The sequence below is a fragment of the Camelus bactrianus genome, chromosome 15 (assembly GCF_048773025.1).
Source record: "Camelus bactrianus isolate YW-2024 breed Bactrian camel chromosome 15, ASM4877302v1, whole genome shotgun sequence".
Taxonomy (NCBI): Eukaryota; Metazoa; Chordata; class Mammalia; order Artiodactyla; family Camelidae; genus Camelus; species Camelus bactrianus.
Window position 1 is genome coordinate 11,259,457 of NC_133553.1, and position 25,494 is coordinate 11,284,950.

Consider the following 25,494-nt stretch of genomic DNA (forward strand, 5'->3'; position numbering starts at 1 on the left):
TCAACTACAGAAAAACAAAGGAGAAAGAAATGACAGCATGATAATTAAACATGATACTAAGAAACCAATGGGTCAATGAAAAAATCAAAAAAGAAATTTAAAAATACTTTGAGACAAATGACAAAAATCACAACCACGCAAAATCTATGGGATGCGGTGAAAGCATTTCTAAGAAGAAAGTTCATTGCAGTAAAGGTCTTCCTCAGAAAAGATTAACAATCTGAAATAAACAACTAACCAACTAAAATAATTAGAAAAAGAAGAGCAAACAAAACCTAAAGTCAGCAGAAGGAAGAAAACAATAAATATCAGGGAGGAAATAAATAGAGATTTAAAAAACAATTGAAAAATTCAATCAAACAAACAGCTGGTTTTTTTTTTTTTGAAAGAGTAAATAAAATTGACAAACCTCAAGCCTAGCTTGCAAAGAATAGAAAAGACAGAGCACAATCAAAATAAGAAAGGAAAATGGAGAAATTACAACCATTACCACAGAAATTCAAAATATAATATGAGAATACTGTGAACATCTTTATGGAAAATAAATGAATAACCTTGAAGAAAAGGACAGGTTTCTGGAAAAATACAGTCCACATGACTGAATCAAGAAGAAATTTAACATTAGAACAAACCGATCACTAGAAATGAAATTGAATAAGCATTAAAAAAAAAAAAAAAACTCCCAATGAACAAATGTCCAGAACTGCATGGCTTCACTGGGGAAATCTATCATACATACAAAGAAGAACTCATACCAGTCTTTCTCAAAATCTTCCAGAAGATTAAAAAAGAGGGGGTACTCACAAACTCATTCTATGAAGTCACCATCACCCTGATACAAAACCAGACAAAGACACTACCAAAAAAGTAACTCACAGATCAATATCACTGAGGAAACATAGATAAAAATATTCTCAACATAATATTTGCAAATAGAATCCAACAGCACATAGAAAAGATCACACACCATGATCAAGTCAGGTTCATCCCAGGAACACAAGGATGGTTCAACATATGCAAATAAATCAATGTAATACACCCCAACAACAAGAGAAAGGACAAAAACCACATGATCATCTTAATAGATGCAGAAAAAGCATTTGATAAGATTCACTGCCCATTATGATAAAAATCCTCACCAAAGTAGGTATTGAGGGGACATATCTTAACATAAGAAAAGCTGTTTATGACATACATACAGCCAGCATAGAACTCAATGTTGAAAAGCTGAAAACCTTCCTACTAAAATCTGGCAAAAGGCAAGGTTCTCCACTCTCACCATTTCTATTCAACATAATCTTGGAAGTCCTAGCCACTGCAATCAGGCAAGAAAAAGAAATAAAAGAGATAAAAATTGGAAAAGAAGCTAAAATATCGTCACTATATGCAGAGGACATGATACTATATATAGAAAACCTTAAAAGGTCCACACAAAAACTACACGAACTAATGAAAGAATTTGGCAAGGTACAAGGATACAAGATCACGAGATTAATGTACAAAAGGTTACAAGATTAATGTACAAAAATCAGTTGCATTTCTTTACACTAATGATGAATCAACAGGAAAAGGAAGTAAAAAAACAATCTCTTTTAAAATTACACCTAAAGTAATAAAATACCTAGGAGTAAATCTAACCAAGGAAGTGGAAGACTTATACATGGAGAACTACAAGGAAATTAAAGGAGACTTTAAAAAATGGAAAGATATCCCATGCTCCTGGATTGGACAAATCAGTATTGTTAAAATGGCCACATTTCCCAAGGCAATCTACAGATTTATTGCAACCCCTATCAAATTACTAAGGACATATTTCACGGAACTGGAACAAATCATTATAAAATTTATATGGAATCACAAAAGGCCCAGAATTGCCAAAACATAACTGAAGGAAAAAAATGAGGCTGGAGGAACAACCCTCCCAGACTTCAGACCATACTACAGAGCTACATTAATCAAAAAGGCATGGTATTGATACAAAAACAGACATACGGATCAATGGAACAAAATAGGCCAGCAATGAACCCACAGTCTTTTGGTCAATTAATCTTCAACAAAGGAGGCAAGAACATACAATGGAATAAAGACAGTCTCTTCAGCAAATGGTTTTGGGAAAACTGGACAGCAGCATGTAAATAAATGAAGTTAAAATACTCCCTCTCACCATAAACAAAAATAAACTCAAAATGGATTAAAGACTTAAACATAAGACAAGTCACAATAAATCTCTTAGAAGAAAACAAGCAGAACATTATCTCACATACATCTCAGCAATGTTCCCCAGGGCAGTCTATCAAAGAAATAGATATAAAAGTAGAAATAAACTAGTGGGACCTAATTAAACTTACAAGCTTTTGCACAGCAAAGGAAACCATAGGCAAAACAAAATGGCAACCTATGGAATAGGAGAAAATATGTGCAAAAGATGAAACTGACAATGCTTGATCTCCAGAATATATAAACATCTCATATGACTTAATAAGAAAAGACGAACAACCCGAATCAAAAATGGGCAAAACACCTAAACAAGCAATTCTCCCATGAAGATATACAAATGGCCAAAGGCACATTAGAAAATGCTCAATACCACAAATTATCAGAAAAATGCAAATTAAAACTACAATGAGGTTTCACCTCAAACCAGTCAGAATGACCATCATTCAAAAGTCTATAAATGACAAATGCTGGAAAGGGTGTTGTTCAAAAGGGACCCTCCTACACTTTTGGTGGGAATGTAGTTTGGTGTAGCCATTGTGGAAAACAGTATGGAGACTCCTCCAAAGACTAAAAGTAGACTTACCATATGATGCAGTGTTCCCACTCCTGGGCATATATACAGAAGAATCCTTAATTCAGAAAAACACCTGCACCCTAATGTTCATAGCAGCACTATTTACTATAGCCAAGACACGGAAGCAACCTAAATGTTCACTGACAGATGACTGGATAAAGAAGTTATGGTATATTTATACAATGGAATACTACTTAGCCATGAAAATTGAGAACATATTGCCATTTGTAGCCACATGGATGTCCCTGGAGAATGTCATTCTAAGTGAATTAAGCCAGAAAGAGAAAGAAATATACCACATATCACTTATATGTGGACTCTAAAAAGTAAGACAAATGAACTTATATGTAAAACAAACAGACTCACAGACATATAATACAAACTTGTGGTTGCCAGGGGAGAGGGGATTTGGAAAGGATAAACTGGGAATTTGAGATTTGCAGATTCTGAGTGACATATATAAAATAGAAAAATAAGTTTTACTGTATAGCACAGGGAATTATATTCAATATCTTGTGGTAGACAATTTTTAAAAAAGAATATGAAAATTAATATATATATATATATTTATGTATCACTGAAGACTTGTGCTGTGCACCAGAAATTGAGGCATTGTAAACTAACTATAATTCAATTTTAAAAAGTAAAAATAAAAAAAATTGTCATTAAACTAGCAAAAATGCTCAGAGAGCACATACAGATTAACCCACTGCCACTGTCAAAATGAAATCACAGTGGGTTAGGAGGAAACTTGCACTGATTTCGAGAAAAACAGGCAATGAGCCCAAACCAAATTTAATATCTTCCACTCTTCGCTTATCCCTTTGGGCTTCATTCTCATGGAAATCCGACATGGAAGGGAAGTGTTAGGGACTTCAGGCTAGCTGATGCTCACTCCACGTTCTCTGATAGCCATCTTAGCTGCCACAGGGGAATGAGTGTCTCACTCCAAGTGGAAGAACACAGCACCAAGGCAGTGGGGGACCTCAAATACTTCCACAGCACAAAGAAACAGTTTCTAAAAAAAATTTGAGATATATGTCTACCAATCAGTGTCATCAAAATATTCACTTATATGTACTGTTTATGAAGCCATCATTATGGTCTCTGAGGTTACTAGAATTATAAGAGTTTACAAGATTTAACAAGTAACATAATGAGCTTTTCTTCTGTCTTTAAAATATAAAAAAATTGAAAACATTATTTTGGTGAGCTAGCTGCCTCTATTGAGAAAAATTTAAAGAAGCACATCTACAAATATAAATATCAAACCAAGCTCAGTCTCTGTACTGATCACTGGTCCCTGGCAGACACAAGATGGAAATGTGTAGCTCAAGTTCTTGGCATGAATTACTTGCTATTAATTTGTCATTAACAGTAGATTCTGTCAAACTTAAATTTAATCATATTGATTAGTTTTCTAAAATAAAGACCTCTCACTTAAAAAATAAAAATCTTCAAAACCTAATAAAAATGGACAACTTGCTATAGCCTGGCTTATATTAGACATTAGGAAGGTCTTCCATTGTCTTCTTATTTACACTTTCACATGCAATAAAGAAAAATCAGGATTCAGTTTAATCTAGTTCTTTTAAAATATCTCTGAAACCACCATAGAACGATAGATAGGTTGATTCACACACTAGCTTCTCCAAATTTCAGATGATTTTTACAAGTGTCATTTATTCCAAATTTGGAAACACCCTGGAGGAAGGTAGGGATGAATGGTTGTAGGAGACATACTGTAACTATAGGAAGGACCTTACCTCTTCCCTGAACGTGTAGAAGAGCAGAGTGAGTCATGCTTGTGGGGAGTGGAGAGAAACCGAGTGCAGGTTCCACTGTGGACCTGATGAGGGTAGGGTTGTTGGGGTGCTGTTGATGAGCATGTGCTCCAAGGAAAGGTGGGGCCAGGGAGTCCAGAATCACTGGAAATGGTTTCCTGGGACATGTGTCTGGAGCCGGATGGCCTGGAATGGAACTAGCATGAACAGAATTCCACAGTCCCGCAAAGGTAGATTCCCAGGTCCATGAACAACCAGGACCACATGTGTGGGGGAGATGAAGGCCATTGTCTGAGAATGTGGGAACAGGCCATGAACAACAGTTAGGGTGTATGTGTCGGGGCTGGGAGGTGGGGTAATTCTTAAATCTTAGTTCACATGTAAACTACAAGAGACTGGGTGTGGAGAAGCCAAAGTCAGGGTGAGGAAAAGTAGTGGGGTATTTTTGTAGAAGGACACACTGAGGCTTGGTGATGTGTTAAAAATGGGGGAGTACCCCTGGTTTTCTGTTTGGGGAGACTAAAACCGACAGCAATGGAATGAGAGGTGGATTTGAGGAAAGAAAAGACATGGTGATGTAGTGAAGACACTCTTCTGGGGAGGTGAAGAGACTGGAACAGAAGTAAAATGTCTCTTTTCTCCAAAGGGATCCTCAAAGGCACAGAGAGTTCAGAAGTCCCCCATTCTGCTCCCATTACCAGTTGCTTTCAGGGACTCCATGAGGGATAGAGAAACCACCTGCTTGTTTATCACAGTAGAGAGCATCCTTGGTGAAGTGGAAAAACTTAAAAACTATAATTGAAATTATATTTTCTGAAGGCATGCACTTAAGTGGTTGCCATTGGGATTCTTTTTTGAGAAGACTTGGACTTACAAATAAGTGCAATGTATCCATTGAGATCTGCCCTGTCCAAAGTGGCAGCTGCTAGGGGGGAGGGTATAGCTATGTGATAGAACATGTGCCCAGCATGCACGAGGTCCTGGGTTCCCTCCCCAGTACCTCTATTAAATATAAATCAATAAAAACCTAATTACCCTCCCAAACAAACAAAACAAAAACCAAAAAATGCACAGAAAACAAAGTGGCAGCCGCTAGCCACATGTAATTATTGCTTGCTTGATACATAGCCAGCTGAAGTTGAGATGCACGGTACGTGTAAAATAGATTCAGATTTTGAAGGTCTAGTATGAATAAAAGCATGTGAAATATCTCATATTTTTTTCTGTTGATTATATGCAGCAATGATAATATTTTGACTCTATTGGATTAAGTATAAATATATTGCTAAAGTCAATTCTATCTTTTTTTTGTTTTTACTTCTTTAAAAAAGTTGGGGAGGCTTCTGGAAAATTTAAAATTATATGAGCTTTTTGCATTATATTTGGACATCCCCTGAGTTGATTTACCAGAAACATACTTTTGCCAGTCCTGTTCATTTTATGAAGTTTTGTTTAATTATTAGAATTACTTTTTCATGCTGTAACCTTTACCAGCCTTCTGTTTGAAATCAAGCTCAGTAAGGAGCTGGCATTTTTGGTTTTCCTTTGTGAATCTGATGAATGACTGCATTACTGTTTTGTGTTTTCTTTTCCAAAATTTAATTGTGTGCTGGTTAATTCCAGGATGGTGATGTCTGAGTTTTTTGTTTTTTTTTTTTTTGTTTTCTCTTTCCCTTTTTAAAGGTAAAATTGCACCATCCTGGAAATAGTTATCTCAGGGTATTAGGAATTATTTTTTAAAACATTCACCTCTCAAAATTCCTTCACTGGGCCTGGCAGCTCACACCATGACTCTATTGCTTTTTAGAGCTGCATTTTCAGAACATTTTATTGATGTATATTTGATTTACAATGTTGTGTTAGTTTCAGCTGTACAGCAGGGTGATTCAGTATATATATATATATTTTTTTTTTCTTTTCAGATTCTTTTCCACTGTAGATTACAAGAAATTGAATATAGTTCCTTGTGATATACAGTAGGTCCTTGTGCTTATCTATTTTTATATAATTGTGTGTATCTGTTAATACAGCCTCTTTTTGGATGCAAACAACATATGTTGGGGCTCAGAGTCTTGGAAAACGAACACTACTAAGGCCATCCGCCCAGGTTTTGGGGGCTTTCTGAGTTTGTCTGCCCCTCCAGGGGAAGGGAATGGCCCTGTCATGGGATGTGATGGTGCTTGGGCATCAGGCCTCTTTCCTGTATCCACGGCTGGGTGTCCTCATTGAGCAGGGCAGAGAAATTGATGCCTATGCTGAAGTGGACAGGGGGTTCTGTGGACAGTGTGTTCTCACAATATTACCTTTTTCTGAGTGACAGGGGATAATTATTTGACAACTTCTGTGTGACTGACAAGAAATGTGTGTGGTAGAGTAGCCTTTCACATCTTACCTCTTTAAGCAGTCACTTTCCCTCCCTTTTTGTTACAAAAGAATTTATGTTGTTGGGAAAACTACTCATTAGGTGTACTTACCATAGTCACAGCCTTATGCCACTTAACCATATTTTCTTCTTGTGCTTTCCAGAATATTATAAAGCTGATAGAAAGAAAACAAGCAGGAGGGAATACTCCCAAACTCATTCTATGAAGCCACCATCAGTCTGATACCAAAAACAGGCAAGAACACCACCAAAAAAGAGAATTAAAGACCAATATCACAGAAGAACATAGATTCAAAAAATCCTCAAGAAAATACTAGCAAATAGAATGCAACTGCACATAAAAAAGATCATATATCATGGTCAAGTGGGGTTCATCCCAGGGACACAAGTGTGGTTCAACACATGCAAATCAATGTAATAATTCACAACAACAAGAGAAAGGACTAAAACCACATGATAATCTCAATAGATGCAGAAAACGCACTTAATAAAATTCAACGGAGAACTATAAAACATTGATGAAGGAAATTAAAGAAGTTTCTAAAAAATGGAAAGATACCCCATGCTCCTGGATTGGAAGAATCAATATTGTTAAAATGGTCATACTGCCCAAAGCAATCTACAGATTTAATGTGATCTCTATCAGATTACACAGGTCATTTTTTATAGAATTTGAACAAATAATCTTAAATTTACATGGAATCACAAAAGACCCAGAATTGCCAAAGCAATATTGAAGAAAAAGAATGAAGCTGAAGGAATAACCCTCCCAGGCTTCAGACAACACTACAGAACTACAGTCATCAGAACAGAATGGTATTGACATAAACACAGGCATATGGATCAATGGAACAGACTAGAAAGCCCAGAAATAAACCCACCGACCTACAGTCAGTCTTTGACAAAGATGGGCAAGAAAATACAGTGAGTAAAGACAGTCTCTTCAGCAAATGGTGTTGGAAACACTGGACAGCAGCATGTAAATCAATGAAGTTAGAACAACTCCCACACACCATAAACAAAAATAAACTCAAAATGGCTTAAAGAATTAAATATAAGGCAAGACACTGTAAATCTCCTGGAAGAAAACCTAGGCAAAACATTCTCTGACATAAATCATAGCAATGTCCTCCTAGGGCAGTCCACCCTGCAATAGAACTCCTAGACACCTCTTCATACCACGATTCCACAGTGTTCAAAACAGTAATTCACTTGTGCAGCTGGGTAATAAGCCACAGATGCCAGACCATTAGGCTTTTTCTAGATTTCTTGTAATGTCAAAGAAATCCAGAACAGTCATTAGCTATTTGAAGAAATCTTTGGTATCTCATTTTACAGTTAAAAATTTTTATTCCATTTTTCTAAAATTCAAAACTTCTGATTATATTAAAGCATAATCATATAGACACCCTTTTCAGGTGTACACACTACACTTTTTTCTTATCATTATAAACAAAGTTAAATTAATCAAGAAGTTACAATGAATTACAAATTATGTGCTAGGAAATGAAGCAGATACATAACATGTGAAAAAGAACAATCTTTATGATAGTTTGGAATCTAGCTGGAGACATAAGTACTATGTTGTGCCATCAAACAATTACTTGGTTTTGTGTTATATTCCAGATATATAAAAGAAGTTCCAAGAGAAGAAATCTTGTGTGACTAGAAACATGACATAGCTTTGCATCTGAAGGACACTCAGTAAGTACTAAAGGAGGGAACAAATGAATGAACAAGGAGAACCAGCATAGCTGTGCAGATACATAGGATTGAGCAGGGTTTTCAAAAACCAGCAACACAAAATCTGCTCCTTGCCAAAGAAGAGCCCTCAAGTCTACACACCTGAAATATTTCATTGAGTCTAAAGGCACATATTTTCATATCTCAGCTTCTCAGAAATTGATGAGATGCCATAATTTAAAGAGTGGCATTTTTTCTTTCTAATAGTTAAAATAAATGTGTATCTCAAGCTTCTTAAATTTGATCAAACATATCGATTGACTCTAAACAAATGTTATTGTATGTAATATTATTTCAAAATTAATCACTTAATATATGTAAATTTAGAACCCTAGTTATAAATTTTAATATTCATAACAGCTCAAAAACTTAATGAAAACTTGTGATGCCAAATTCTGTGAGTTCTAATTCTTAAACTTTCAAAACATAAAACAACAAAATTACAACCACTACAAACTCATACAGCACATCTTAAAATCTAGAGCATGCAAAATCTAAATATTACTGCAAACGGTGCTGTGAGGTAAATAACTGCCGATACTGTAAACAAATCTCAGTTATAGAAACACTGAAGATATTCTTTCCTTTTTACACTAAAATGTAGAAACCTGGGGAAAAGAAAATAGTTTTTGTTGCTGTAATTTATCTATAAATAAAAGAATAAAATACTGACCATCTTAACATATAGAAATTTTACAGAAAAACAAAAGAAAGGTGTTAAATTCATATTAATGAATTTCATATTCATTTATAAATTACTCTAAGGAAAACTCATACAATCAACATAATGCAGTAACATAATACAAGCAACCTGTTATATTTTATTTTGACCGGGGGGAGATGCCATTTTTTAAAAAAAGGAAGCAATGAATTTGCCAATGTCTGACTATTATCAGGCAGCTAGGGAAACATTTTATACTTGACTGGAAAAGTGCAAACAGGCATGAATTAAACTGCTGGCACAACCTTAGTACAGCATCCTAGTCTAATTATTATAGGAAGTTACATCAAGGAAAGAGCTTCCCTACCAATTTTTTTTTATCATTATCAGCTTCGACATCCGAATAGAAAAGGATATGAACTAGTGAAACATTAATCAATCAAGGGAAGAATAAACCTTAAATCAGTAGGAGAATCTGCATATATCTATACACCTACAGGTATGTATGTGTGTATAGGAATTTCTCATAAGAATTACATAGTGAATCTGTCTTATGCTATGTACAGGGGTAACTAGTCACTTAATCTTTTTAGTCTTAAGATTCATCACTAGAAATGAAATAACACTTGTTGAGTATCTGCAATATGCCCATCACTCTGTTAGATGTTTTATGTAAATTATCTCAATCTCCAAAAGAATCCTACCAGATAATTAGTATTTACTTCACATAACCAAAACTCAGTCACCTAAATTTGAATCCATTGGCCAAGTCAACCAAATTCCAAAGCTCTTTTCCTTTACTACATGGTACTATGTATATATAAACATGAATGTGCACAAATATTGTCCACTACATGAATCATGACATAGCAATGGGACAGCTAGAGAGTACTGTCTAATTTTTTTCTACATAACACACTTCTGTAGTGAGAATTAGTTCAATCATTCATCATTAAGTGATGAGGTCAGTATAATGTGAAAGTCACATTGGTCCAGAAAGAATTGTTTCCAGCATAGTAATGTTTTAAACCCATGAAGGATGAGCTTTCTCACAGAGTCTTAGCAATATATGATGACCTTAAGGAAAACACATGACAATCCTGTGGAAGACGGTGAACAGAGGACAGTTAATGGCTTCAAGAACTGCTAGGATTTCTACAATGTTAGACTATCTGGCTGAGCTGTGAATACAAATAAGCCATGAAAATATTTCCCCATGTTTACTTAAAAAAAAAAATAAGACGGGAGTATCTAAAGAAGAAAGTCTATATCCTGGATCAGAATTTTTAATTTTGACAATTTATCTTTAACAGAATTGAATGCCCTCATGGAACTACATTTCAAAGGAGACTAACTGATATTGGGTGCAAATGTTCAGCTACACTAGAATTTTATGAGAACTCTTACCAGTTTTGCTAGTACATAGATTACAAGGCTGCATAGTTCTGAGTTGCTTGTCCTTATTTTTAGGGTATAATTTTGCAGAAATTTAGGGTTTTTTTTCCAGAGACACATATATTGCTTTACAAGAGAACTGCCTGTATTATGGTATTGTAGAAAACCTAGTTTCACCACCAGCTTTATTCAGACCTACTCTAAGTTCTTCAGTATTTGCTGTTACAAAGTAAAACCAATCTACACTGAGAGGTTAAATAAACTTTATTGCTGCTAAACAATTAAGAATTACTTTGTCAAACCAAATCATTGCCCATTTTTATTTTTACTTTAAGAAATAAAAAGAGTTGGAGTGATATATTTGAAATAAAAAATAGAAAATAACATTTTAAAATACAGATTATATTAACAGAAGTAGAATATATGATCTCAAAATTCTCAAAATTATGCTAAATTAAATGTAAATTCTAGTATATACTATGTACTAAAAATATTTTGTCAGTCAAAAAAGATGTTTAATTCCACAAGGAAGATGACATTCATTACAATAATAATATAGGTTTTTCCCTTAGAAGTAGTCTACAGACAGCATACTTGAGATTATTTTCTTTATGAAAATGTCAAATTATTAAGGAGAAAACAATATTTACCAATACTGGTCACAGAAAATACACTTTACTAAATTGGCTTCTTCATTTAAATCTCAATCTGTAACGTGTCTAAGATATCACTAATACTTTAAGAATGTCAAATCCTAATCAAATTTTAACTCTAGTAAAGTAAGTTACTAAAAGTTATCAATATTGAAATTTATTAAATTTCCACTATGATAAAACAAAATAGGAATCAAAATTAAACAGTCCTACATAAAATAAAATGTTTATTTAACAACTAGAGCTTATACTGCTCAGTTAGTGTTTTACTATCCTCATTGAGATGACTGAAGATTTCAGAACTAGGCTTCTGTCAATTTTCTACCTCTCAATCTCAAAAGGCTTTTGTTTCTTGATTCCTCCTTCCCTCCTGTCTGTGAAGAAAAAAGTGATCCCTATCATTCCCAAGACTGATATCAGTCCTTTTGATTTTGTCTACCCCATATCTCCTCCAGAAACTTGCTCTTTTAATCATCTCCCTCCTGCTTAAAATTTCAATTGCTTTAATCTCATTTGTCTCTCTTTCCATGAATATTATTCTTCCTAAATTTAAGAGATAATGTTGTTCCATGAAGCTTGCCTGTGTTTTGTGTATTCAGATACCCTGCTGTAAAATGTATCTCTTACTATGACTCACAGTAAAAAAAAAAAATCTTGAAAGTTACTAAACTAATCTTGTGCCTTCATTTCATAGATGTGAACATTGAACCCACAGATCTGATCTATCAAAATTCACTCATTCAGTAATAGAATCCTTGGCCTTTCAATTCCCTCTATGGACAGACCTTTTCTTTACTTTTCAAAATATGTCATGACATGGTGTCTTTCAGTGAAGACCACTTATCATTATCTTAAGGTTATCTGTCAATAGATGCTTTATGCTAATATTAACTGAAAATTCAAGTTACTGGTTCCAAGCAAGGTCAGAATTCTGGGCCAAAGCTATTAACATCTCCATTTTGTTAGTGAGCATCTCTTTTTTTGTAGGTCCATGAAGTGCTATTTTTTTTTTCTGTCACCTTCTCCCTTTCTAGGTCATACCTCAGATAATGCTGTCTGCCTTGGAGATCAGACTTCATCTTATCTTGTGTGTCTGACTGTAGAGGAGAAGGCAAATGAGTGTATTTTCCCAGTTTTCTAGGATGCTCTTTATCCTGTGGGGTGATATATTAGAGATACTTTACAAAATCGTATGCTGTTGGGAAAGTAACAGGACTTTCCTTACCCTGTGTGCAGGCTGGAAAAGATGGTCAGTGGTGGGCGTGGCAGTGGCAGCCGCATAGGCTTCCTGAGCCATCAGCCAGCAGGGGGCAGCACTTCCTTTACTGCTAGTGGAAGGGAGGGAGAGAGTGTGTGTGTGTGTCTGTGTGGCCTTCCAGTACATTTGCAATAACTGTAGTATGTGCTTTAGTATGTTAAAGATCTCTTCCCTTCACTCTTGAAATAATTTGATTTCTTTGAAGTTGATTTTTGAATAAAGATCTACATAATTAAATTAGTTGTATTCAAAGAAGTTTAAAAACCCTCCCATCTTTAGCAACAACTTTACCATGATTTATCATCATGTTTGTTTAAGGACCATTTAACATTGTTTTTGTAATAGAAGAAAAAACATTTTAACTTTCAAAAATAAATTTATTATTTTCTAATTATGCATTTATTACATTTATTTTGAAGTAAAACCTGTAATCTTTAATCACTTAGAATAATCACTGTTAACATTTTTCTATGTGCAATTTTTAATGTATAAATAAATTTTTAAATATTCAGCTAGACTGAAGCAATATGCTGTATACCAGAAATTGACACAACATTGTAAACTAACTGTACTTCAATTAAAAAAAAATCTCCTAGAAGAAAACATAGACAAAACATTCTCTGAAATAAATCTTAGCAATGTTCTCCTAGGGCAGTAAACCCAGACAATAGAAATAAAAGCAAAAATAAACTAATGAGACTTAATTGAACTTATAATCTTTGCACAGCAAAGAAAACAATACACAAAACAAAATGACAACCTATAGAATGGGAGTAAATATTTGCAAATGATGAAACTGACAAGGGCTTAATTCCCAGAATGTTAAAAAAAAAAAAAAAACAGCTGATACAACTTATTAACAAAAAAAAACAAACAGTCCTATCCAAAAATGGGCAGAAGACTTAAACAAGTAATTCTCCCATGAAGACGAAAAAATGGCCAATAGGCTCATGAAGAAATGCTCAGTATTGCTAATTATCAGAGAAATGCAAATTAAAACTACAATGAGGTATCACCTCACACCAATCAGAATGGTGATCATTCAAAAGTCCACAAATGATAAATGCTTGAGAGAGAGTTTAAAAAAGGGAACCCTCCTACAGTGCTGGTGAGAATGTAGTTTGTTGCAGCTATTATGAAAAGCAGTATGGAGATTCCTTAAAAAACTAAAAACAGACCTAACCTATGACCCAGCAATCCCACTCCTGGGCATACATCTGGAGAGAACTCTAATTCAAAAAGGCACATGCACCCCAATAGCAGCACTATTTACTATAACCAACCTAAAATGTCCATCAAAAGATAACTGGATAAACAAGCTGTGGTATATTTATATAATGAAATACTACTCAGCCATATAAAGGAATAAAATAATGTCATTTGCAGCAACATGGATGGACTTGGAAATCATCAGTCTAAGTAAGTCAGAATGAGAAAGAAAAATACCATATAATATCACTCACATGTGGAATCTAAAAAAAGAATAAAAGACACTAATGGACTCATCTACAAGACAGAAAGACACTTGCAGACATGGTAAACAATCTTATGGTTACTGGGGGAAAGGGGATGGGGAGGGACAAATTGAGAGTTTGAGATATGCAAACATTAACTACTATATATAAAATAGATTTAAAAAACAAATTTCTTCTGTATAGTACAGGGAAATATACACAATATCTTGTAGTAATCTATAATGAAAAAAGTGTGAAATGAATATATTTGTGTATACGTATGACTGAAACGTTATGCTGATCACTAGAAATTGACAAATTGTAAGTATAATTTTAGAAAAGCTTAATTGACCAAAAAAAAAGTCAAGAAGAAAAAATATATATATGTGGATGTATATTCAGCTAGATTCCTAGTCTTATCACTTAATTTGTAAGGGGAATGATTTTTTTCCCTCTGCCACCTTCTTACAGGTTAATGCTTTGGGAGTCTCCCTGGGCCTTTCCATCACATCTCAGTGTGGAGACTGTCCGCACTTCCTGCTAGAACTTTGGTGTTCTTGTGGCTTTAGTTACTGTCTCTATGTTGGGATCCAAATCTGCATCTCTAGTCCCTAAGGCTTTTTTATATTCTTCTAACTGCCTGTCAGAAATTTTCAACTGGATGTTTTATAGGCACCTCTTCATGTAAATCTTTACTCTCCCCTGGGGCTTTTAGTTTGACCTACAAACTTTTTGCAATCATGTTGGTGTATTTCTCTCTTTTCACCTTACTGTCCTACATTGTTCTCTCCCACCCCTTCTGGGCTGGTTTCCTAGCTTCTGAGCATCTCCTCCCTTCACCTTGGCCTGGCTACTCAGATGTCAGCTTTCAGAGCCTGATCTCTGGGAAATGTTTTTGGACTCCTCTTTGACCTCCTTAAGACTGGGTCAAGTGTTTCAGTGTACCCTGTGATACCTTTTTCCACCATAGCATTTGTCACTTAATATAGTATTATTTTTGCCTGTTTACTAGACACAAACTTCTTATTCACAACTTCCTAACACGTAGTCTGGGGCCTGGCACTTAGTAGGGACTTAATAAAAATTGGTTGGATAAGTGAGCAGTATTATGAAATGTCCCCAGTCTAATTAGCTGTAATTAGTCTTCTACAACATTATTTTTAATGTCTTTGATGGTATTGGCATTTAATAGCATAAAGGTTCGCCCAGTGTTTGGGCATTTTCCTTTCTTTTTTTCTTTTGAGTACAGCACGAATGGGTTTTCATAGCTCAGTGTTCAGAAGAAGCCTCCCCTTTACTTTCTCATGAGAGACTCAGCTGAGCTTAACATGCCTGGGTGGTGCACCTGATTAGGATAACAGAACCGGAGCTGTTTCCCAGCTCTCCTGTGTCCTGCTTTATTGCCCTATTCAGCTGCTTATATAGCTCTTATGAGAACTTCATACAAGCTTCTGATTATTTTTTAATATACCTACCCTCAGACTCAATGGAGGTTAATTTAACAGTCTCATCCTCTCCCAACAGGGTGCTCTTAGCTAATAATATGTTTGAAAAGAATTCTCTAACCTAACAACCTCCCCATATCTGTTTAAATTTTGTTGTTGAGACATTTGTGGAGCTGGCTCTTATTTATGATTTCCTCTTAGTATTTTGCTAATACCAGGGTAAGGAATTGGCCCTTGTGTACAGAATGAGGTACTTTTCTTTGGGTGGTTTCTGACCGGCTAGCAGTATCTGGCCCATAAAAAGCGGCCTTTACCCCCACTCCACACTTCTCTAGCCATTCCTTTCCTGGTTCTCTTGTTTCCTGAATATGTATTTCCCAGGTGCTATTTTGGGCCTTGTTTTTTCTTCATCTTCATCTTAAAACAATTGCAAAAATTATTGACAAATTTTACTTCTTGGTTATCACCTCAGATTGCAGTTGCTTCTTGCATATCCCATAAACCTGAGAGTGAGGCTTAGATAACTCAAGTATCTTACATGATTAACTGATTAAGCGGGGCTCTTTTCCCTTCCTTCACTGAAGTTCTGAGTTTCTCCTGTATTTGTAGTTTTTGAAGACTGTGACTATCACTGCTGTCATCTGGGCTTTGAACCTGGCCAGATCATGCCAGTTTTATTTTCCATAACATTTCCTGAATATCTCTATGAGGCACACCCTACCACCGTCAGTTCAGGAATGAATTGTCTCTGACCTGCTCACCACTCTTCCATCTGACCCCTTCCTCCAATGCCTTGTGAAGTTGCACATTCACAGGGAGCCTCGGGGGCTTGTCTTTCCTAGCTCTGCAATGTTAACCACCTGTTGCAAATTGCATAGCCCTTAACATTCCTACCAGTTCTGCCCCTCTTTATCAGGACCTGGCAGTGCCTTTTCATGTGAATTCTCTGATTCTACAACTTAAGCACCAGATGAAGATCTTTTGTAACTTTCTTTCAAAATTGTTCCAAGTTTAAATAGACCCTTGGCTTTCAGCTATTATCTGCTGTTTATAAACAGTGCAGTGTTTTTTGACTGGAGACCGTGGGCTCTTAAATACTGGTGCACCTCTAGAAAGATCCAAGTATCATTTGGAATTGTCATGACCTTGTCGACAGTCTTAAGTGAGTAGGCCATGGGACCAAGGTCAAAGTTCACAATAACTTGCATGTGTGTGAGGTGGGAAGTAAATGTATGCATGTGCCAATAGCATGAGAAAGTATTATGAACAATACGCATGCGCGGGCATAATAAAAAGACAAGCGCATACGCACGAGGAAGCGCTTCACCTGCTTGTACTGCGATAAACTGCTGTTTTGCTCCATGTCAGCTCCTCACGCATCATGTCAGCTCCTTGTGCATTTTTCCACTTGGGCAGCTCACCTCCTCGCATCCCTCTCCAGCCTCCCGCGGCTGACAGACCTAAACCAGTATTTCTCAGATTATTTCTAAGGCTGCAGTTTTGCTCATGCTACTTCCCTGTACCCCAAAACTATTTGTATTCCCGCTGCTTTCAGAATGTTTACGTAAATTCCAGATAGCCTGGCATTCTGGGTGCATTACATTTTGGCTTAGAACTGTTTCCAACCTCATAACCTGCCATTTTACACCATATTCCTGGTATACCTCCTGTCACAGCCAGATAGGTGTATCTGAGGCCCGCTGGTCTGGGGTGCCCTGTTCATTCCCTCTCCCACACCCTTCATCCTCTACGTCATAAACTCTTCAGTTCCAGCTCCATCATAAGCCTTCTCTGGCATGCCCAGATGAAAATACCACACTTATCACCTCTAACACCTAAAACTATGTACACTGGATGATAGTTTTTTCTATGCACTGCTCCTACTCACTGGATGTTCTCACAGCAGGACTTTATATCCCTACAGCACCCAGCAAATAATAAGCACTTGCTATTTTTTTGATGAAGAAATTGTCACTTAATCAGTTGCCACCTGTGATCCACCTGTTTGTAAGTTGAGACTACTGTGGATTCATTGGTTTAGCTCCACACTATGAAAGTCTTCTTTGTGGAAAAACTTGTTCATAAAGGTGAAATTTCCCTTAGCTCACCATGATTCTGTTCCGCTAAACTTCTAACTCATTTTGAAGTTTACAGTTAGGGCATGAGAGTCAAAGTGAGCCTGTGGGCATATATATTTTTACTTGATAAGTTGTAGAAATTTACTGGTATATTGAGAAGATGATCAGACTAGGACTCAGAATACAGACCTAAATTTGAGTTCTACATTTCCACCTAAGCTAAGTCATTTAAAATCTCTTGGTCTTAGTTTCCTCTATAAGGGAAAAGTTGCATAAGATAGTTTCAGGTGTCAGTTTGCAATGAAAAAGCCTATATAAATGCTTTTGAACAGGAGGCTGCAAACTTTTTCTTTAAAGGGCCAGATTGTATTTTAGGCTTTGCTAGCCATAGACTGTTGCAGCTCCTCGACACTGCTATTAGTAGCTTGAAAGTGGCCATAAACAATATGTAAACTAGCATTTCACTATTTTATTTATGAGAACATTACTATAGTTTCATTTTTATGAAATTATAAAATAAGCAATACTTATCTGTGCTTGAAAAAAGTTCAAAATTATGTCTGCCTGTAGGATGGTGGGTGTGGGGATTGACAGCGTAGGGACATGAGAGAGATTTATAGGGTGATGTTAATGTTCTCTATCTTGATAATGGCTTGGATCATATAGGTTGAACTCAAGTAATGGTACACTGGAGGTTTGTGTATTTCACTGAATATAATTTGCTTTCTCAATTTTAGTTAATATGCATGGAGTGTTTAGGGGTAAAGTGTATGGACATCTGCAACATGAAATGCATTAAAAACAGATGGTGAATAGATATAAAATAAATATAGTAGACTACTGTAGAATCTAGGTGGGTTTATGGATGTTCACTTACATTTCTTCTAACCTTTCTATGTATTTGCAAATATTTCTAATTAAATGTTGCAGAAAAAATAATAAATGAATATATTGATATTTTCCTTGACTTCCTTCTACCTGTCACAGATTCTTTCCTGCAGGTAATGATTGCTTGTCAGTTTTCCTACCAGTGCTTTTCCAACACATTTATGTACGTCTGTCTGTATCTCTGTATGTGTGTGTGTATAGATGGGTCTATGTGGAATATGTAGGAATCATTTTCTTTTCCACTTTTACATGAATAATAGGAAGAATGTATTTTCTTGAACTTATTTTTCCCCACTTAATGTCTTGATTGTGTTTCCTTGTATTTCCCTATATATATTATACATGTATATTCCTTTGAATCATTGCAAAATATTCCACAGTGGAGGGATATATATCCAAGACTATATATATATTTCTTGGTGATATATATTTAGATTTTTCCATTTTTCTCTTACAAATTGCTGCAGAGCAATTAGTAAAAGAAAAAAACTATTTCTCTAGGGTAGACACTGAGAAATGGAATCACCAGGCTGTAGTATATGTTTATTTTTATACTAATAGATTGTCCTCCTGTAAAGCTGTACCAGTAGTCCCTCCAGCAGAGATTAAATTACCTGTTTCTTTTCAACTTTCTGAGCATTGATTATCAATTTAATTTTTTTTTTTTTGCTAATTTGATAGGATTCTGGTATCTGGTTGGGTTAATTTGCAGTGTCTCTGGTGACTGCAACTGAGCATATTTTTATGCTTACAACATTTCCATTTCTTTACAGTCCTGTGCTCATCTTCTTGCTCTCTTTTGTCTTGTAATTCCTTTATTTTAGAAATCGTACTTGTTTTAAATTAATATTTTCATTTTTATGGGCTATTCCTAATCATTTATCCCAAAATATATTGCGTAATCTGCCATTCCTCATTATTTCAATTACCAACTGTGTTGCATGCATAACTCCATTTTATATGGATCCTTTCCTAGACACTGTTCTGTTTTGTTAATTTCTACCTCTGTTCTGTGCCATTATCACACTGTAGTATGTAAGCTCTATGTAAGTGTTTGTAAAATAAAAGTAATGTGTGAAGTTTGTGTGAGTACCGTCTCTCCAATTTTGGCATCTGTGTAGTATTAGCTTTATAAAAATCATTTAAGTAAACTTGCAGAAAAGTAAAATATGTGTAGAAAAATAATGTATTTCTTGAAAATTGGGAGAACCAACTAAAGACATTTGGACATTAGAGATAGAGTTCTTTTTATTTTTTCTAAGAACTCCTGATTTGAAAATGTTAACCAGCTCTTACTTAGATGGTACCAGTAGGTCTTACTGCTTTCTCTTCTCACCGTTGCTTTATGTATTTTTCTTGTCTCAGATTTTTTAAAAGAAAACTTTAAAAAATGAAAAATATACAATTACATTAAATTTCTGGAATTTAGTCTATGAGATTTGTCCTTTTTCTCATGTTAGACAGATAATATATAAGAAAGTTTTCTCCCCCCAACCAAAAAAAAATATATATATATGCCTCTAGAGGGCAGCATTCCTCATACAACAGATATGACAAATAAAAAAAGAATTCCACTGTCCTAGAAGTTTAAGAAACAAAAGATAAACAAGCTTTTACAAGTTTCTTTCTTGTAAGATGTCTCAGAATCTTTAACATACTATTGTGCATTATGACTCATCAATGGGCCACTATTATGGTACACAGTGTTTCCTCAAACTTAATCACAGAAACCTTTCTTCAAGGACCATCTCTAGTGACTACTCCTACAGAATGCATTTGGAAACAGTCTAGTAGAGAAATTCTCTAGTTGACAAGTTTCAATTCCTTTTTTTATTCATAGACTTGCACCTATGATTTTTAAAACAGGTCTTTAGACATCCCCCTCTATTCACAGATCATGACTGAGAATGGAATAAGTATTTACATTTATTTTGGGAAAATCAGAAACATGGAGAACTTACTGCTTGACTTGCTGAAAGGACAACAGCGAAAGAAAGAAAAGAAGACAAATAAAAAGCAGAAAAGAAAGAGAGAGAGAGAGAAAGGCTGGTGCTATAACTAGTTGAGAGACTTCTAGCTTTAAAAACCACAAAGCAGTTGAGGTATGCATAACAAAACATTTTCATACTTACCCAAACTCAGAATATTAAATAGTTGAACTCCATTAACCTCTTTCCACAGTCCATGTCAACTGAAGTTAAATTTCCTAATTTAAAGATCTGTTGTAAGCCTGATGAGACCTCTATAGATCTCTATAGATGAGATGTTCTTAAATTGTAACTTGTGAGAGAGCGCTTAAACAAAATTACTCCCCTCTTTTGTTGTCATTTGGTCTTTCACTGAAATGATGAAAGCAGGTTTAGAATATAGACATGCCCCCACTCCCCACGTACTCCTGCAGAATACTTGGAGAATAATGGGGGATGAGCCATGACTTCAAATATAATACATGTGTCCAAATGTTTGATTACTAAATAGCCTTTTTCCATAAACAATGTTTGAATTTTTTTTTTAATTTTGCATGACTATGAGGCATGCCACAAACACAATGCAAGTACAGGCATACCTTGGAAACACTGCAGGCTCAATTCCAGACTACCGCTATGAAGCCAATGTCACAACAAAGCAAGTCACAGGAATTTTGGGGTTTCCTAGTACATATAAAGTTATAGTTACAATATACAATAGCCTGTTAAGTGCACAATAGCATTATGTCTAAAAAAATACATACCTTAATCAAAAAATACTTTATTGTTAAAAAATGCTAATCATCCACTGAGCTGACAGTGAGCTGCAATCTTTCTGCTGGTGGAGGGTCTTGCCTCCATCTTGGTGGCGGCTGACTGACCAGGGCGGTGGTTGCTGGAAGCTGAGGTGGCTGTGGTAATTTCTAAAAATTAAACATTGAAGTTTGCTGCATCAATTGGCTCTTGCTTTTACAAGTGATTTCCCTCTAATGTGTAATGCTGTTTCATAGCACTCTATCCACAGTAAAACTTTTCAAATCTGGACTCAATTCCCTCAAACCCTACTGCCATTTTGTCAAGTTTATGTCATATTCTAAATCATTTTTGGTCATTTCAACAATCTTCATAACATCTTCACCAGGAGTAGGTTTCATCTCAAGAATCACTTTCTTTGTTCATCCATAAGGAGCAACTCTTCACCCATTCACATTTTATCCTGAGATTGCAGCTAATTCAGTCACATCTTGCTCCACTTCTGATTCTCATTCTCTTGCTATTTCCACCACATCTGTAGTTCATTCCTCCACTGGAGGTTTAAACTCCTCAAAAAGTCATCCAGGAGGATTGGAATCAATGTCTTTCAAACTCTTGTTAATGTTGATTCTTTGACCTCTTCCCACAAGTCACAAATGTTCTTAATGGCATCTAGAATGGGGAACCCTTTCCAGGAGGTTTTCACTTTTCTTGGCACAGATTCATCAGAGGAATCTCTACCTATGGCAGCTGTAGCCTTGCAAAATATATCTTAAATAATAAGACTTGAGAGTTGTAATCAGTCTTTCCATGGACTGCAGAACATATGTTTTGTTAGCAGGCACATAACACCAATCTCCATCAGAGCTCTTGGGTGATCAGTTGCATTGCCAATGAGCAAAAATGTTTTAAAAGTAATCTTTTTTTTTTTTCCTGAAGTCTCAACTGTGAGCTTAAAATATTCAATAAACCATGTTGTCAATAGATGTGCTCTCATCTAGGCTTTGTTGTTTCATTCATAGAGCACAGGAGAGCAGACTGAACATAATTCTTCAGGTCCTGATGGTTTTCAGAATGGTAAATAAGTACTGGTTTCAACTTAAAGTCACCAGCAATCTTAGACCCGAATGAAAGTCCTAGATGGCATCTTCCAATATAAGGCTGTTTCATCAACACTGAAAATCTATCGTTTAGTGTAGACACCGAAATGAATTCTCTTATTGAGATCTTGAGGCTGACTTGCTGCACTTTCTCCATCAGCCTTTATTGTTTCCCCTTGTACTTTTGTGTTATGGAGATTGTGTCTTTCCTTAAACCTCATCAGCCAACCTCTGCTAGCTTCAGCCTTCTCTTCTGCAGCTTCCTCACCTCTCTCAGCCTTCAGGGAATTAAAGAGAATTAGGGCCTTGCTCTAGATTAGGTTTTGGATTAAGGGAATGCTGTGGCTGTTTAGATCTTTTATCTAGAAAAATAAAGCTTTCTCTGTATCAGCAATTAGCCTGTTTCACTTTCTTATTATTTGTGTATTCACAGGGTAGCACTGTTAATTTCCTTCAAGAACTTTCCTTTGCTCACAATTTGACTCATTTGCACAAGAGGCCTAGTTTTCAGCCTAACTCAGCTTTAGCGTGTCTTCCTCACTGCACTTAATTGTCTCTAGCTTTTGATTTAAAGTGAAAGACATGCAACTCTTACTTTCATTTGAACACTGGGACCACTGTAGGGTTATTAATTACCCTGATTAAAATATTGTTCTGTATTAAGGAATAGGCAGGCCTGAAGAGAGGGAGAGAGATGGGGGTACGAACATTTGGTGGAGCAGCCAGAACACACAGCCTTTACCGATTTTTTGCCATCTTAAATGGGTGTGGTTTTTGGCACCCCAAAACAATTGCCATAGTAACATCAAGGATTACTGATCACAGATTACCACAAGTATAATATAATGAAAATTTTTGAAATATTGCAAGAATTACTAAAATGTAACACAAAGACATGAAGTGAGCAAATGCTGTTGGAAAAATGGCACCAACAGACTTACTTAACATAGTTGCCACAAACCTTTAATTTGTTTAAAAAAATGCAATATCTGCAAAGCACGATAAAGAAAAGTGCAAAACTAAAACAAGGTGTCCCTGTAGCTTTCAGCAGCTCATTCCAGGTTTCTTGAGTCATACATAAGCCCTCTTTGTACTGCTCCTGTGACATTAACATTATCAAAAAAAAAAAAGAAAAAATGCTAAAAGGGCTATAATCTTTGGTCTCAAGTCATCAAAATATTTTAACCAAGTATATAACCAACTCTCAAAGTTTAATTTCCAATACATTAACTATTGGCTGCATGTGACTAGTGAACACTTGAAATGGGACTACCATTACTGAGGAATTGAATTTTTATTTAATTATAATTAATTTTTTCTAAATTTAAAAGCTGAGGCAATGTAAAATATCTATCTACAAAAGAAACATCTATTGTTTTTATCTAGTCAGCATCAACTAACTATTCAACTAAAATGAATTTTCTCTACACATCAATGTAATAATAGAGTAAATCATTTATTGAATTTTTTGCAAAGTACACAAGTTACAGTGATCCCTATGTAAATTATAACTGATAACCAGAGATAATTTTTATTTTAATTTTTATGGAAATTTTTAATTTTAACATATTTTGAATTAAGTTGTTTTCTTTAACTTTTTGTTCTGGGCAAAAGGGGATAGGGTATAACAAAATTTCAAAATTAAAACACAGGCATCCTACCCAAGCAGAATCAAGTGGAGATGCAGTGAAGCTAGTGCTGCCACCGGCACAGTGAAGTGAGACTAGAAGAAAACAATACACCAACTTTAACATGAATAATAATCACAATTAGCTCTGGTAGAGCAAAATTTAAAAACTATTACTTACATAAAAATATTTTAAACAACATGTAGACAATATTAAGAGACATTTTCAGGAAATGCATAGTACATTTTCATAAGAAGTTTCCTAAGTCAAAAGAAAAGCAACAAAATTATTCACCTGAGATCAGAATTAAATGTCCAACAAACATTTTTAAAAGATTTTTAAAGGATCTGAGCTTATTACTCTCATGAGCTATAGAATGGCATGGATTCTTGCAAAAAGAAAGGGAGGGAGGGAGAGAGAGATGAAAGAAAGAAAGGAAGGATGGAAGGAGGGAAGGAAATAGGGAAGAAACCATATTTAAGTAGAGAGATGGTAAATAAATTATTTCACTTATAGATATTTTATTAGAAAATTATGAGGAATACTAAAACAGATATTATAGAAAAAGTAGAAGGCCTTCAATTAAGCCACCAAACAACTGTCCGTCATATGGAAGACCTGTCTAACAGTATCAAAAATCAGTAGATTCAAAATATGAGAAATTACTTTTCTTTTAGCTTTAGATAAGTCATGTGATACGAGACACTACCAAAGTACAACTTTAGACACATTTTGTTTGAAAGAACTTCCAAACTTAAGAAGAAATATCAAATATGTACCTTAAAAAAATCAAAATTGTAGCATGGATTATTTTTCACCTTTTAAATGGCCAAAGAATTTCAGCTATATATTAAAATATTAGTTTCCGTCTCAATAGAGAGCTCCAGGCATGTTAGGTTAAAAACCTACACTTATTGGACTTTTAAAAGAAGAAACTGATATTCCTCTTATTGCTCTGCTCCACTGTATGATATACATAGAGTAGATTTTTGAAGGGGCTAGTATAGCTCAGCGATAGAGCGTGTGCCTAGCATGCACAAGGTCCTGGGTTCAGTCCCCAGTGCCATCATAAAAAACAAGCAGACATACAAACAAACCTAATTATCTCCCCCTCAAAAGAAAAGAATGAAAAATGTTTGTACTCAGCATTCTAAAGCTATGAAAAGTAGCATGTATTAAGTTGTTAAAACTGATAAGTATGTACCTGAAAATAATAAGAATCCTAGCCAGCTTAAAAAACTACTGAAAAAATAGAAAACAATACATTTAAGAATCTTGTGTTCTTTGCTCAATGGTTGAGTAGAGGAAGAATTTCACAAAGATTTACTGTATTATTAAGGCTGATCAAGAAAGTTTTTTTTTTTTTCAATATTCAATAATCAAAGACAAAACTGGCACTGCTTATGTTTTCTCACTGGTATCTCAGTACAGGTAAACAAGCATGGCCTGAATTACCAAAGAAAGAGAAATTGTACCTAAGACCTAGTTACACAGGTACAGACATTTATGTTGA

The 25,494-nt window shown here is 35.3% G+C and overlaps 1 protein-coding gene and 1 long non-coding RNA gene across 14 annotated transcripts in view; one reads left to right on the forward strand and one right to left on the reverse strand.

Annotated features, from left to right (window-relative positions):
- The window catches only part of LOC141573441 (uncharacterized), a 58,369-nt gene extending 44,238 nt beyond the window's left edge, over window positions 1-14,131 (forward strand). For 5 of the 8 annotated variants that reach the window (XR_012499135.1, XR_012499136.1, XR_012499133.1 and 2 more), the window contains 3 exons: window positions 7,102-7,882; window positions 8,585-8,662; window positions 9,753-14,131. This is a non-coding gene — a long non-coding RNA (uncharacterized LOC141573441). The remainder of the gene's footprint in view (window positions 1-7,101; window positions 7,883-8,584; window positions 8,663-9,752) is intronic. The other 3 variants (XR_012499137.1, XR_012499138.1, XR_012499139.1) reach the window with 1 other exon arrangement.
- Window positions 1-25,494, reverse strand: part of LOC141573439 (junction-mediating and -regulatory protein-like) — a 189,095-nt gene that overhangs the window by 127,614 nt on the left and 35,987 nt on the right. For 3 of the 6 annotated variants that reach the window (XR_012499126.1, XR_012499127.1, XM_074341578.1), the window contains one exon: window positions 19,756-24,076. The exons of the other annotated variants lie outside the window; for them this stretch is intronic. Coding sequence is in view for 1 of the 3 variants with exons in the window: in XM_074341578.1 (XP_074197679.1) it covers window positions 24,046-24,076 (31 nt within the window). In the remaining 2 variants the exon portion in view is untranslated. Of the gene's footprint in view, window positions 1-19,755; window positions 24,077-25,494 lie in introns of those variants that run through there. 6 annotated transcript variants of the gene reach the window in all.